General features: G+C 37.4%; 1 protein-coding gene across 4 annotated transcripts in view; it reads left to right on the forward strand.

Moving 5' to 3' along the window:
• The window catches only part of LOC27208727 (RNA-directed DNA polymerase from mobile element jockey), a 77,912-nt gene that overhangs the window by 59,146 nt on the left and 3,407 nt on the right, over positions 1 to 15,359 (forward strand). Inside the window, exon 2 of one of the 4 annotated variants that reach the window (XM_044922600.1) lies at positions 5,528 to 5,532. The exons of the other annotated variants lie outside the window; for them this stretch is intronic. Coding sequence (XP_044778535.1) covers positions 5,528 to 5,532 — 5 coding nt within the window. The remainder of the gene's footprint in view (positions 1 to 5,527; positions 5,533 to 15,359) is intronic. 4 annotated transcript variants of the gene reach the window in all.

Consider the following 15,359-nt stretch of genomic DNA (forward strand, 5'->3'; position numbering starts at 1 on the left):
TGATAAGAACCATTACGGAAAAAGCTCGAACCATGGTTAGTGGTGCAAAACTAGATAAAAGCTTTTGGGGCGAAGCAGTATTAACTGCTACTTATTTAATCAACAGAATTCCTAGCAGAGCACTTGTTGATAGTTCAAAGACCCCATATGAGATGTGGCACAATAAGAAGCCATACTTAAAACATTTGAGAGTGTTTAGTGCAACTGTTTATGTGCATATTAAAAACAAACAAGGAAAGTTTGATGATAAATCATTTAAAAGTATTTTTGTGGGCTATGAACCCAATGGTTTTAAGTTGTGGGATGCTGTAAATGAAAAATTTATTGTCGCAAGAGATGTTGTTGTCGATGAAACCAATATGGTTAATTCTAGAGCTGTTAAATTTGAAACAGTGTTCCTGAAAGATAGTAAGGAAAGTGAAAATAAAAATTTTCCGAATGACAGTAGGAAAATAATACAAACAGAATTCCCGAATGAGAGTAAGGAATGCGACAACATACAATTCCTGAAAGATAGTAAGGAAAGTGAAAATAAAAATTTTCCAAATGACAGTAGGAAAATAATACAAACAGAATTCCCGAATGAGAGTAAGGAATGCGACAACATACAATTCCTGAAAGATAGTAAGGAAAGTAATAAATATTTTCTGAATGAGAGTAAGAAAAGAAAGCGAGATGATCACCTGAATGAAAGTAAGGGATCAGGCAACCCGAATGAGAGTAGGGAAAGTGAAACAGCAGAGCACTTAAAAGAAATTGGAATTGATAATCCAACTAAAAATGATGGCATAGAAATTATTAATAGAAGAAGTGAGAGATTAAAGACTAAGCCTCAGATATCCTATAATGAAGAGGATAATAGTCTAAATAAAGTTGTTCTAAATGCTCACACTATATTTAACGATGTCCCAAATTCATTTGATGAAATTCAATATAGGGATGATAAATCTTCTTGGGAAGAAGCCATCAATACAGAGTTAAATGCTTATAAAATTAATAATACTTGGACAATTACAAAAAGGCCTGAAAACAAAAATATTGTAGATAGCAGATAGATAGATAGATAGAAATCCAATTAGATACAAAGCTAGATTGGTTGCACGAGGATTCACTCAAAAATACCAAATAGACTATGAAGAGACATTTGCTCCTGTAGCTAGAATTTCAAGTTTCCGATTTATATTGTCATTAGCAATACAGTATAACTTGAAAGTCCATCAAATGGATGTAAAAACAGCTTTCTTAAATGGCACGTTAAAAGAGGAAATTTATATGAGACTTACTCAAGGTATATCGTGTAATAGTGACAATGTGTGTAAATTGAATAAGGCAATTTACGGACTCAAGCAAGCGGCTAGATGCTGGTTTGAAGTATTTGAGCAAGCATTGAAAGAGTGTGAGTTTGTAAACTCTTCAGTTGATCGCTGTATATATATTTTAGACAAAGGTAACATCAATGAAAACATATATGTATTATTATATGTAGATGATGTGGTTATAGCTACAGGAGATATGACAAGAATGAATAACTTCAAAAGGTATTTAATGGAAAAGTTTAGGATGACTGACCTAAATGAAATAAAACATTTTATTGGAATTAGGATAGAAATGCATGAAGATAAAATCTATTTAAGCCAATCTGCATATGTTAAAAAAAAAAAAAATTTTAAGTAAATTTAACATGGAAAATTGTAATGCAGTTAGTACTCCTTTACCTAGTAAAATAAATTATGAATTACTTAATTCAGATGAAGACTGCAATACCTCATGCCGTAACCTCATAGGATGTTTAATGTACATAATGCTTTGTACACGCCCAGATTTAACTACTGCAGTAAATATCTTGAGCAGATATAGTAGCAAAAATAACTCCGAGTTATGGCAGAACTTAAAAAGAGTTCTTAGATATTTGAAGGGCACTATCGATATGAAATTGATTTTTAAAAAGAACTTGGCATTTGAAAATAAAATTATTGGTTATGTGGATTCTGATTGGGGTGGTAGTGAAATTGATAGAAAAAGTACAACAGGGTATTTATTCAAAATGTTTGATTTTAATCTCATTTGTTGGAATACAAAGAGACAGAACTCAGTAGCAGCCTCATCAACTGAAGCTGAGTATATGGCCTTATTTGAAGCCGTGAGAGAAGCTCTATGGCTTAAATTTTTATTAACTAGTATTAACATTAAACTAGAAAACCCCATTAAAATTTACGAAGACAATCAAGGCTGTATTAGCATAGCAAACAACCCCTCATGTCATAAACGAGCTAAACATATTGATATTAAATATCATTTTGCCAGAGAGCAAGTTCAGAATAATGTGATTTGTCTTGAGTATATTCCTACAGAGAATCAACTGGCTGACATATTTACAAAACCGTTGCCTGCTGCGAGATTTGTGGAGTTACGAGACAAATTGGGTTTGCTGCAAGACGACCAATCGAATGCTGAATGAAATTTTTATATATATTTTTCAAATTTAAATTCCTGTAAACATATTTTGTTACAATGATCTGATCGGGTTTTTCTGGGTTTTCCCCGTATCCTCGCAGCAAATGCTGGATCAGTTAACACTTCCCAGAATGCACACCACCCACATTTGATAGTTACTAATGAATATTATTGTTATGTTTTTAATTATAGACGTTATTTTTGAGGGGCGTGTTGGAATATACTATTCAACCTACAAAAATAACGTTAAACAACACTACTTTATATTTGACATGAATGGCCACACTTTTTATTTGTTTTCTCATTCTTGTACGTTTTTTGCTGTGAGTAGGTCGTGGTGCTGGTGTTGCAGTCGAAAATAACTTAAAATATAAAACATAAAACTCAAACACAAACTTGACTATTTATTTATTTATTAAGAAAGGAAATATAAATTATAAACTACAACAATGACGTTTATTTTTTGGCGAGACAACGGTTCTGGCAGAAGATTTTCTTTGCCTGGTTTTTAGACCAATTTGGCGCCGTGATCATCGATAATTCCCTTCCAGCGCTTTAGTTTCGCGTTATGGTTTTTATCCGAGACGGCAAAGGTAAGTGGTTGGTGATCGGTGAAAATCCGCAACCCTTTTACACCGTATAAGTAGTTTCGGAGGTTTTCAGTGCCCAAACTATGGCGAGCAGCTCTCGCTCGTTGGTTGCATAATTTTTTCACTATCTTTAAGGGCGCGTGATATCATTGTGATCGGGCGGCCGTCTTGAGATAGTTCCGCTCCTAGACCAAAACCTGACGCATCCGTTGTCAAATCAAATGGTCTCTTAAAGTCTGGGTATGAAAGCAGAACGTCTTCCGATGCCAAGATTTCTCTCAACCTGTTGAACGTTTCTTTCTGTTCTTTGGTCATATCGATGTCGATTTTCCTTAACTGATATTTGCTTGCTTTTCCATTTTCTCCTCTTAGGATATTCGTTATAAGCCTTGCGATTGTTACAAAGTCTTTTATAACGCACCTATAGTAGCTTGCTAGTCCCAAAAATGATCTGAGTTCGAAAAGTGTTTTAGGTAGGAGGAATTCTTTTATGGCTTTCACCTTTTCAGGTGAAGTTCGTAGACCCTCTTGCGACACTATGAACCCCAAGTATTCAACGCTCTTTTTGAAGAACTTTGATTTCTCCTGGGATACTCTCATGCCTGCCTCCAAGAGTTTTCTTAAAACCCAATCCACGTCCTTAACGTGGTCTTCCTTTGTTTTGGAGAATATTATGACGTCATCGACGTACACGTAGCATATCTTTGAAATTCCATCTCTTAGGACATCGCCAATGGCCCTTTTGGAAAATGCTTGGGGCATTTTTAAGCCCAAATGGTAATCTAAAAAAATCGTATTTGCCGTTGTTTATTGCAAATGCCGTCTTTTCTCTGTCATTTTCTGCCAGCTCTATCTGGTGAAAATCTGACTTAAGATCCAGTGTCGTAAAAAAATTGGACTCTCCCATATTTGACAGTATTGTCGAAATTGTTGGGATAGGGTATTTATCGACAATTGTTCTCTGGTTTAGTTTCCTAAAATCGATAACTAGTCGTATTGCATTGATGAATTCGGTCACACCCATGGGATGCGGGTATTTTGAGTATACCGGCTCCCCATCTGTTTTAATTGTGGCGATAGTATTTAGTATTTATATTGAATGGTAATGCCTCGTCTGGGTCAGCGAAGGCTTTGTGATTTTTAACTATCATTTTATCGAACGAGTTTTTAATAGCACGAGGAACGTCTCCATCATCGATTTTAATGAAGTTAACGTTTTCCGCCCTAGCAAACTTGATTTTTTCCGTTACTAGTATTTAGAACATTTCCGATAAAATCAAGTTTCGCATTTACTTGTTTAAGTAAGTCGAGACCAATAATACCGTCAAAGTCTTTAAGATTGTTCAGAATAAAAAAGGGTGTCTTTACGTTAAACACCGAAACTATACATTTTATCGATTTTGGTAAAGCCATGAATTGACTTTACAGTAAAGGGTTTTCCCGCTGCCACGACGCCTTTCAGCCCCGGGAGTTGAGTAATATAATTTTTTGAGGTGCCTGTATCTAGTAATAGTTTTATTTCTCCTCCTGCCACCGTATGTGTAATGTAGGGGAGCAGGGACTTTACCCTAAAAAATTGCAGGAGTCCTCTGCATCCAGCTCGTCCTGTATTTCTATGGCGCTTGCCTGGGCAACGGAGTCATAATCTTCTTCGTCGGTGTTTTCTTCCGGCATGAAGTTGATTTTTTGCTGAGACCGTGCTGACCGCCCTCTTTGCCATGTTGTGGTTTGTTTGGACCGGGAGGAAGGGTCAACTTCCATTGGCTCTAGCGCCGATTGGCTTTGGTCGTTACCTGCACTGTTGTGTGGCCTTTGCTTAAAGGAACCTCTTTGATTGTTTGTTCCCTTTAGAGTTCTAACAAAATGGGGGTTCTTTTTAATCGCCCCCGAATTTTTGTTGAGTTCTCCGTATGACTGCGAACTTTTCCAACCTGCCTGTTTCTGGTTGTTTGGCCTATAGGCTCTTTCTTCGTTATGTCGGTCGAACGTGGCCGAGAACATACTTCTGTCGTTACTTGACTCAGCTTCTTGAGCTAACGCCAATGCTGATGGCAAGTCCCGCGGTTGTGCCGGAAAAACGGCAATTTTTAATGATTTCCTTAAGCCAGATATGAACGCGTGTAAAGCGTCTTCCCTGTGCTGTTCATTAAGGACGGCCGCTGCGGCTGCGTCGTGTGTCATTATTGTTTTCTTTGTAAGAAGCGTTAGCTTCCGTTCTATCTCATCATAGTATTTGAGTAGGGGTAACTCTCCCTGCCTTGACAAACTTAATTCTTGTTTTATTACATGTGCCGGAGTTTTGTCCGCATACGTGAAGTCTAAGCGCGCTATTATGGCGTAAAAAATTAAATACCGTGTTAAATTAGGCTTATACAGCAGCCGCTGGGCCTCTTACTTTATTTTTAAGGATTCCGACGGCCTGATAATGTCGGCTGCTACCTTCGTAAGGCGCAAATATTTTGTAGGCTGCAGTCTGTCTCCAGGAAACGTAAATTTCCAGTTTACCGTCAAATTCTGGAACAGACTTGACCATATCAAGGGGCTCATTACACTCAATGTTTGGATTCAATTCGATTTCTTGGAATGTCTGGATTTCCGATTTTTATCTTTAAGTGAACTTAACTCCCCCATAATTGCGGTTAGTTTTGCTTCGAATAGTTCTTCCTGCCTTTGAAGTGCGCAGGCTATGGCAGCCTCCATATTCGCAATTTGTTCAGCCTGCATTTCGGTTGCCCTACTGTTTGACAATATCTCAATTCTATTTTTTTCTGGCACTTTTCTGTGTAAAAGTTTTAGGACTTCTTCTTCTGAGGAAATGTTCCCAGTATCCCTATACATTAGACAGTTCTTTATGTAAAAAATTTTGCAGGTTTTATAGAATTAAGTCAAGAGTTTGTAGAATATTAATTATAGGTTTTTGTTGTATTTCCTAGCGAGAGTTAAATATCAAATTAATTTGTCATTTGCTAAAAATTCAACACCACAACTTGCTGGATATCATTTAATTGGTGTATTTTTATTTTGCATTTTCTAGCACATCTTAAAATATCTGGTTCAACAGTATATGCACTTAATAAAGAGCAGAAAAGAAAATTGGACGAAAAGTCAATTAAAAGAATACTTGTCGGTTATGAACCAAATGGGTACAAATTGTGGAATGAGAAATCGAGAAAATTTAGGACAGCTAGGGATGTTGTCGTGGATGATATAAACATGTTAAAGTCAATGTTGGTACATTAAGAACACACATTCAACTTGAAAGTGTTGATGATTCCTCAAATGAAGAAAATCTGGAGTCAGATTTACCAATGGTGGTAAATGATGAATCTGTTGATTCAAGAATAAATGTACAACATAGTGAAAATTCCACATGCCCAAAGAATGCCGATCCAGTTATAGAAACTGGTGATGAAATAAAAGATAACAAAAGTGAGCAAGAAATCAGACGCAGTGAAAGAAATAAAGATAAACCTAAACTATCGCATAGATTTTTTAAAAAATGTCTAATGAATACTCAAGTCTGTTTAAATGATATTTCCAGTACATTTGATTAAATTGAATTTCGTGATCTTTTTGGGAAAAAGTCATACAAGAACTTGATTCACATTCAGGGAAAAAAATGGAGTTTGTTGCAGAAGCCTAATAATAAAAACATAGTAGATTGTAAATGGGTTTTTAGTATTAAGCAAGATGAGTTTGGAAACTTAGTAAAGTATAAAGCAAGGCTAGTAGCACGAGGTTTTACACAAGAATATATGACTGATTATGATGAGACATTTGCACCAGTTGCACGAATTTCCAGATTTCCGTTTTTGTTGGCTCTTTCAAACCAATACAATTTACAAGTCCATCATATGGATGTTATAAAAGCATTCTTGAATGGAACACTAAAAGATGAAATCAACATTAAGGTTCCAAAAGGGTAGCCATATTGCGATGAGAATGCATTATTAAGCTTGTATCTTAATAAAGCTATTTATGGCCTTAAACAAGCTGCAAGATGCTGGTTTGAAGTTTTTGAAAATGTGCTGAAAGATGTTAGATCTGAAAATCTAGAAGTTGATCGTTGTATCTATATTTTAGATAAAGGAAATTTCTCAGATAATATCTATATTTTATTTATGTGGACGATGTAATAATTGTCACTAGTAAATCCGAAACTATGTCTGAATTTAAATCATACTTCTAATTAAATTTAAAATGACTGATTTGAAAGAAGTTCGATGTTTTATCGGAATCAAAATTGTGTCAGGTTGAACTTCATGTTTATTCTTTTCTTTTATTAATGTGTTACAATAGTTATATGTCTTCAGTATACATCTGCCTTCATCGTTCACGCAGCGAGCACACGTCCGCACTCCCTGGCATTTCGCAAGCAACTCTCCCTCTCTCATGCTCTTCCTCTTGACATCCGGCCTCTCCTGACATTCCTGCGTCGTCGTTATATTCATATATCGGCTCATCTATATCCAGGTTTGGAATTAAGGCACACATTGGCCTCATATGGTCGCTTGACATCACGTTACAATAGCGTCGCTGAGTAACAGTGTGGTCTGGCAGATCTTCCACCATATACCGATCGTTGTTGAGGACCTTTGTTACTATATAAGGTCCTTTATAAGCAGCATCCAATTTATGTGACTCTCCTGTAGCCGATGGTACGAAGGTAATGACGACTAAATCGTTAACTTCGTATTTTGTTGGTTGTGCGTGTTTTGCGTCGAACCTAATTTTCCATTTCTTCTGCTCGTTTGTAATATTTGCTGCTGCTTGCTGTCTTTTCATTTCAATATCCGATTCTGAAATGGAATCGTCTGATAGTGCCTGTATTAGACGGTTGTTCGTCACGTCTCTTGGGTTAAAGTTGAAGACTAAATCGTTTGGAGAAAATTTAGTGGTGGCATTTATGGTTGAATTAATGCCACACTGTATCTTGAATAACTGCTGGTCCCATTCTTTAGTCTTTTCTGTGCTGGTCTTTAGAGCATTTAATAAAGTTTTATTCATTATATCAGCTTGCCCGTTAGCTCTGGGTGTTCTGACTGCCGTTTTGATATGTTGAATACCCTGCTCTTTTGTAAAATTTTCAAATTCCTTCGACGTAAAGGCTGTTCTGCGATCAGAAATTATGCGACTCGGCTGACCAAATACTGCAAACAACTGCTGAAGTACTTTAATTACTGGTGTTGTCTTCGTCGTTCGTGTTGCTGCCAAAAATGTGTATTTGGTGAATGCGCATACAATAACCAAAATGTGAAGATTTCCACTTTTGCTCTTTGGGAATGGGCCTATGTGATCCATATTTATTGTACGGAATGGTATAGGTAACGTGTCGTATACGTGCAGTGACCCTTCAGGTTTGCCTCCTTTTACTTTGTTAATGCAGCACTCTGGGCAGGAAGATATTTACGACTTCACATATCTCCTCATGCGTGGGAACCAAAAGTTCCGTTGAATCCGTTGAATTGTCTTATCCGTGCCGTAATGTCCTATGTCATCGTGGTTTGCTTTTGTTATACGCCAGCGGATTGCTTGGGGTACAACTAATTTGTTGCCGTTGGCCGTTTTGCGTAGAAGTCTGCTAGGTTCAACAACGTAGTCTGCTTTTACTTGGCCTCATTGTGAACTCTTCTCCTTAGTCCTAAATACTTCAAATATCTGCGCCAGTATTGGGTCTTGCCTTTGCATTGCATACACCCAATCTTCGTCGGTAGGCACAATCGCTAATACATTGTCTGCTACTGTGTGCGAAGTTTCTCCGTGTGGCAGCACTGGTTGTCTGCTCATGCCATCCACGTGTGGCATGTCCGCTCCTGGTCGATGCATGTGAAATTAAACTCTTGTAGTTTGAGCCACCATCTTGCTATTGGCGGTTGTAGCTCTGTTGATTCCTTCAGCGTCGCCACCGCGTTGCAATCTGTCACCACCAGAAATGGAGATCCTAGTAAATATATCCGGAATCTAACCAGTGTCTCCGTAATTGCCAATATTTCTAGAGCATAGCTTGAGTATCTGCTCTCTGCGTCGCTGCATAGCCGGCTGTAATAAAATACAGGCTTCGTTCCGTCTTCTTCTCTTTGAAACATAATTCCTGCTATTCCCAGCTTACTAGCATCCGTGTGTATTTCATGATATTTTGTGGGGTCGTATAAAGTCAACACCGGCTTCGATGTTAAAGCATCCTTTAGTCGTTGAAATGCCTGTTCCTGATCTTCTCCCCATATAAAGTCCACATCCTTTTTTAATAATTTGCTCAATGGATACGCAATCATACTGTACTCCTTGACAAATTTTCTGAAGAATCCTGTAACTCCCAGGAATCTGCGTACTTCTGTTTCGTTACATGGCCTTTGATATTCATTGATGCAGTCAGTCTTTTCATTGCCTGGCTGAATCCCGTTGCCCGTGATCACATGACCCAAAAAGGTCACCTTCGTTTTCATAAAAGCGCATTTGGATGGGCGCAGCGTTAAGCCCGCCAACTTAACAGCATCCAGGAATTCCTTTAATATAATGAGTCCTTCTTCGACCGTCTTGGATGCAATTATGACTTCGTCCACATAATTGATAATATTCCGTTGGTGTTTCAGCTCTCGTATGATCTCAGTAATGACTTCTTGGAAGACCATCGGTGCGTTCACCAGACCAAAGGGCATGACCTTAAATTCGTACAGTCCATCTGGTGCCATAAATGCCGTCAAATTTTTGCTTTTCTCGTCCATCGGAACCTGGTAATAACCGGATGTCATATCCAGCGTCGTGAAGTATACATTTCCGGATAGCTTTGCCAATTGCTCCTCTACAATCGGAATCGGATATCGCTTCTTTATAGTGACTGCGTTTAGAGCCCGATAGTCCACGCATAGCCTCCGTTCTCCATTTGCCTTTGGCACCAATATTGCTGATGCTGCATGCGTTGACTTGCTCCTTTCAATTATCCCGTACTTCAGTAAGTCACCTATTATCGTAGTCATCATCTCCCTTTGGGCAAACGGCACTTGATATCGCCGCCCCAAGATGGCTTTCGTAGTGGATACCTCTATATCCATCTTCGTCGTTTTGCACCTGCCAATATTTGACAAATCTTCGGCAAAACACTCTTTATAGCTCTTTAATAGATCGCTCACCTGTTCCTGGTGGTCGGGGTCAATGTCCGTGTTAACATTAAACCCGACCTGCTCCGCTGCTGTCAACGTTGATCCTGAATCTTCGGCAACCAGCATTTCCTGATCGTGGCAGATGATATCTCTGCCCACGAGGACATCATATGGTAGGACTTCGTTTGGTACCACCTGAATTGGCGTGAAGAGTCTCAGTTTGCCATATGCAAACTCTGAAAGAATGCACTCCTTCGATTCGACCACAGATCCTCCAAAGCCTTGCAGCCGTTTGACTCTCGGCTGCCGTATTGCTCCATCTGGCACTGCTGCTTCTTTCATTAGGGTGTTATCACTGCCCGTGTCGATGAATGCTTCAAACTGTTGGCCTCCAATGAGAACTGTTTTCATTATTGGCGGATACTCCTTGTGATGCGACTCATTCACTTGAGCCACCGTTGACGATGTTTTCACCTTGCAATCCTTTTCATTATGCCCAATCTTAGAGCATTTGGAACATCTTTCCTTTCGCTGTGGCTCTGTGCATTTTGCTGCAAAGTGCCCGAAATTATTGCAATTATAACATTTAACTGCTTTCATCTTGCCATCAGCATCGTTATATTGCTTTTCATTGATCGTTGACGCGTTGTATTGTGGTTGATGTATCTCTTGTGAAAATCTCAAATTTTCCAACGACTTTAGCAGCTCTGAACAAGTGCGTATGTTCATCGCTAATAATGATTTCGTGAGTTCTTTTAAATTAAGCCCGTTGATGATATACGAATTTATTGATGGTTCATTGACACTCGCGCGCCGTCCAATAGCTACCATCGCATAAAAGTATTCAATTAATGACTCGCTATTGCGTCGCTTGCGACGCATCAATTCTCTGTGCACATCGGCCGTACTCACTAAACACGGAAAATCAAGAGCGAATGCCGATTTGAATTGATCCCATGATCGATATACCTGCTGTGCATCCAGCCATGTTTTTGCTACTCCACGCATCTTATGCTGCGCTGCAACCAGCACAGCGTCACTTGTCCACATGTATACGCTTTGTAGTTGCTCTACCTTTGCGATGAATTGCTCCGATGTGATAGATCCCTTGATTGGATCAAAATCCGGCAGAATTCCTATAATTTCTTTGATGCTTGTAAAACCTTGACCTTGAGCTTCTAGCTGTGGCGATGAGAGCACATTTTCCGGTTGCATCCCGCTTGGCGCATGTGTGTGTCTCGATCCATCCAGCGTCTGACGTAAGCGTGTCGTTTCTTGTTCCACAGTCCCTTGTGCTTGACTTTGTTGCTGCAAGCATGCCGTTTGGACCATCGTTGCCAAGTTTGCCACCATCTCCTTAAGTTCGTTGATTTGGGCTTGCATACTTGTACTTGCGTTTTGTTCCATTATATCGTAGTCGTCTGTCTCAATTTCATCACTTTCCAGTTTCGTCATCAACTCATTGATCTTTGCCGTTTTGTTTCCTTTGACTTGGAGATCATGAGCCCTCAAGATCACGTCCAAATCCCCAATCTTTAAATCCCTTAACTTTACACGCATTTTCGAGAGCCTTTACTTCTGCACGTCTGCACTCGTTGCCGTTCTGATTCGCTCTCTTTATTTTCCTTTTATATCTGTACCCTTTGTGGCTTCGTATGTATATCTTTTTTTTTTAACCGTTCTCGTTGTTTCTTGCTTTTTCCTTTCGATCAACCGTTTGCGATTCTTTGCCTTTTGCTATTCCTCGCCGTTTGTCGATCTTCCTTGGTTTCTCTTGTGTTTTTTTTTTTTTTTTTTGTTAATGTACCCTTTGTGGCTTCGTATGTATACCTCTTTTCCCTTTTTTTTTTATTCGGCGTTTGCTATCTCGTGCCGTTTTTCCGAATCTCTCTTTGCTCTTGTACAACCGTTTTGCTATTATGTGCCGTTTTGTTGTACGTCTCTAATCCAATCGTTTACTATTTAACTCGTTTTCTTTAATTCACATTTTCCACTTAGAAATGAATTTGTATCCCACTTCTGAATTGTCAGATTGAACTTCATGTTTATTCTTTTCTTTTATTAATGTGTTACAATAGTTATATGTCTTCAGTATACATCTGCCTTCATCGTTCACGCAGCGAGCACACGTCCGCACTCCCTGGCATTTCGCAAGCAACTCTCCCTCTCTCATGCTCTTCCTCTTGACAATTGATAGAAATAAATGTCAGATATGTCTCAGTCAATCTGCATATATAATGAATGTCTTGAGAGAGTTTATTTTGGAAGATTGCAATGCAGTTAGTACACCTCTCCCAACCAAAGTATGAGGCTATACAATCTGTACAATCATGTGACGCACCATGTAGAAACTTGATCTACGCAGCGTCAGATGATTTATGAAAGCGAGAGTGTGTAGTTGTTCTTACAGTAAAGAGAAATAAAAGGAAAACAACCACGTTCCTATTTATTTCATGCTGGTCTGACAATATTTAATAATTCTATTCCACAATAATATTAATAAATAACCATAGTTTTGCATTGCCTTAACATTATTATTATTTAAATATAGCGTAGAAATAGTAATACTCTAATCTATGTACACAATATACCAAAATAAATTTCTAAAATGACTTTATATTAGAATATTTGCGTGCGACGTGTGAAAAATAAATAAGGCAATGATTGCTTGTGCTTGTGACCGCACTTTCTGCCTCAAGGTATGACTTTTGCAATAAACAGTTTTCATATTTTTATTTATTTTATAAATGTTTATTACTCAATAGACTCGGACTTTGGGAAACTAAAGGAACCATCTTATTTTCTTTTAATATTTGTAAAACACACATTAAAGTTTTTAAATATGGTTAAAAAATAATAAAAAACAAATGTGTATAAAAAAATTTTTTGTTGATTAAGTGCACAAATGAAAGTAGTGCTTTCTCATTATGGTTTCATGTAAATAATGAATGTTATATATATTACACATAATTAATTATAAACATAAATATAAATATGTAAACGGTAGCTGATTCGAGCGGCGATTTTAACAAACAAAGTGATGCTTTTCAAAGATCGGTTTAAGCCTTTTATATGGAGAATGAAACTCTCCGCCTTTTATATTTTTCCTTGTCGTCAAGCGTTTATTTCTGGGTATATTTGTGGTACTGTATTTTCATTGTTTACTAATTCAGTATTTTTTCTTTAACTATTTCAATATTTTGGTTTACTTTTTTATATATTTTCGGTTTTGTTATAGGTTATTGTAATGTTGTTTGTTGTTTCATATGAAAATAAAATATTGCAATTTTAGCAAAGACATACAATAGGATTATTAATATATATCTATAATTTTTGTATAGCTCTTATTATTAAACATTTTATTTTTTTTTATTTCTAGGTGTGATATATGCTTATCTTTTGTTACAGTGTGTTCGGTGAATATTAGGTTAATGTATTGTTAAACATTATTTGATATTGAAAGGCCTTTTAACTACGCTGTACATTTGAATACTTTTATAATTTTGTTATTTTCAATAAAAATGTCTTGATTTTTATGATTTTTCGAGTCATATACAACGTTACAAGTATATTAGGTTACGTATTGAATGCAAAATGGCATACGTTATTTCTGGAAAGTACAAGTTGTATGTTCGTGTCAAAGAAAGACTATGCAATAGTCTTTGATAATACTCTTTGTTTGGGTATTTAAAACTTTATTATTGTGTAGATAAAATCTGCCCTCTATATTTTCATAAATAATTTGTCCATTATTGTTGTGGTAAGGGGAGATAAGGAAAGTCAGCTGTTCAATTGTATTTGTTGGAATATGAGACATTAGGAATATTTCGTTAGTAGCGGTGTTATACCAGGCAGAAGTGTTTATGTTCATTAAATTTCTAAAGTTAACGTTACCAAGGTTGTCGTGCTTTAGAAGTTTTGGATTAAATATTCCTAGAATTGTTAGTTGTGAACCCATTTCAATGCCTTCAATATATTCGGTAAAATATTATTATACAGCACGATGACTATGGTAAGCCTATGTAATCTAGGTTCGTTCTGAAAGGGGCATTCTGGACTAGACTGTCAAATAAAGAAGAAGTAGTTCAAGGTTCAGTTCAGAAATGGTCAAACCTACAAAATGAACCAGGCTGATCTCAAAAAATTTGCAGTCACCCAATTAAAAAGTTCGCTTTCGGAGTTTGGCTTACCAACCCAAGGTATTAAGCTGAACTCACCCAATTAAAAAGGTCGCTTTCAGAGTTTGGCTTACCAAGCCGAGGTATTAAAGCTGAATTTATGGCTCATCTAGGCAAATATTGCCTGAACAAAGGGACCAAGCTACAGAGAAAAAAAAACCACAAAACAATCGGCACAGGAAGGCGTTGTCGAGAATATTCCACATCGAAATTATCTTCTCAGAATCATCACACAACTGAGGGCAGCACTCAATACCCAGCAAAACAAGTTGCAACGGGCGAAAGCGCTTGGCGCAATACAATAACAACAGCAGCAAGACGTATACAACAAAAGCAGATAGTTGGCAACGGTTACAATTAAGGCAACACTGAGAGCCCAATTAATAATTTATCGAGTGGCAACGCTGACGGCAATCATGGAGAGAGGCAATTTACCAGGGCCGGATCAGCAGTTTCATTATCTTATACCAAGGAAGCTACCGATTTCAAAGGGAATATTTGCGCACGCAACTGGGTTGACTACCTTAAAAACAAAGGCCAAATCCATAATCTAAATGATGACTGCCTACGAATGTTGTTCCTTACCAAACTGAAAAGTGATGCACAGCGTTGGCTACACAATTTAATTTGAGATGATTGTCGTCGCTAATGAATCAATGAGACATTTTATGAACCAATATGGTTTGAGCATGAATCTAGCAAGCCTTGGCATTAATGAAAACATGTATAAAATGGTTAAAATATCTGGTAAAAGAATCAAAAACTAGCAACTGACGTAGTAGCCAATTGCGATTCCCAGTGAAACTGTTATAGAATATGAGGCAGTTCAGAAAAAACTATTCGACAATTTAACTGTTACAGAAAATAAAACGATTAAGGAAAAGCTAGCAGAATGTGAGACAATTGATGAAAAAATTAAATGAAGTTAATAAGGAAAACGAAGTGGAAAATATAAATTTTAATTTTCGTGAATCCATTAGTGCAATTTAAATTTTTAAGAATGCCTATGGCGTTGTGTTTATAAGACTAGTCAAGAAGTA

Source organism: Drosophila simulans, chromosome 2R (assembly GCF_016746395.2).
Source record: "Drosophila simulans strain w501 chromosome 2R, Prin_Dsim_3.1, whole genome shotgun sequence".
Classification (NCBI taxonomy): Eukaryota; Metazoa; Arthropoda; class Insecta; order Diptera; family Drosophilidae; genus Drosophila; species Drosophila simulans.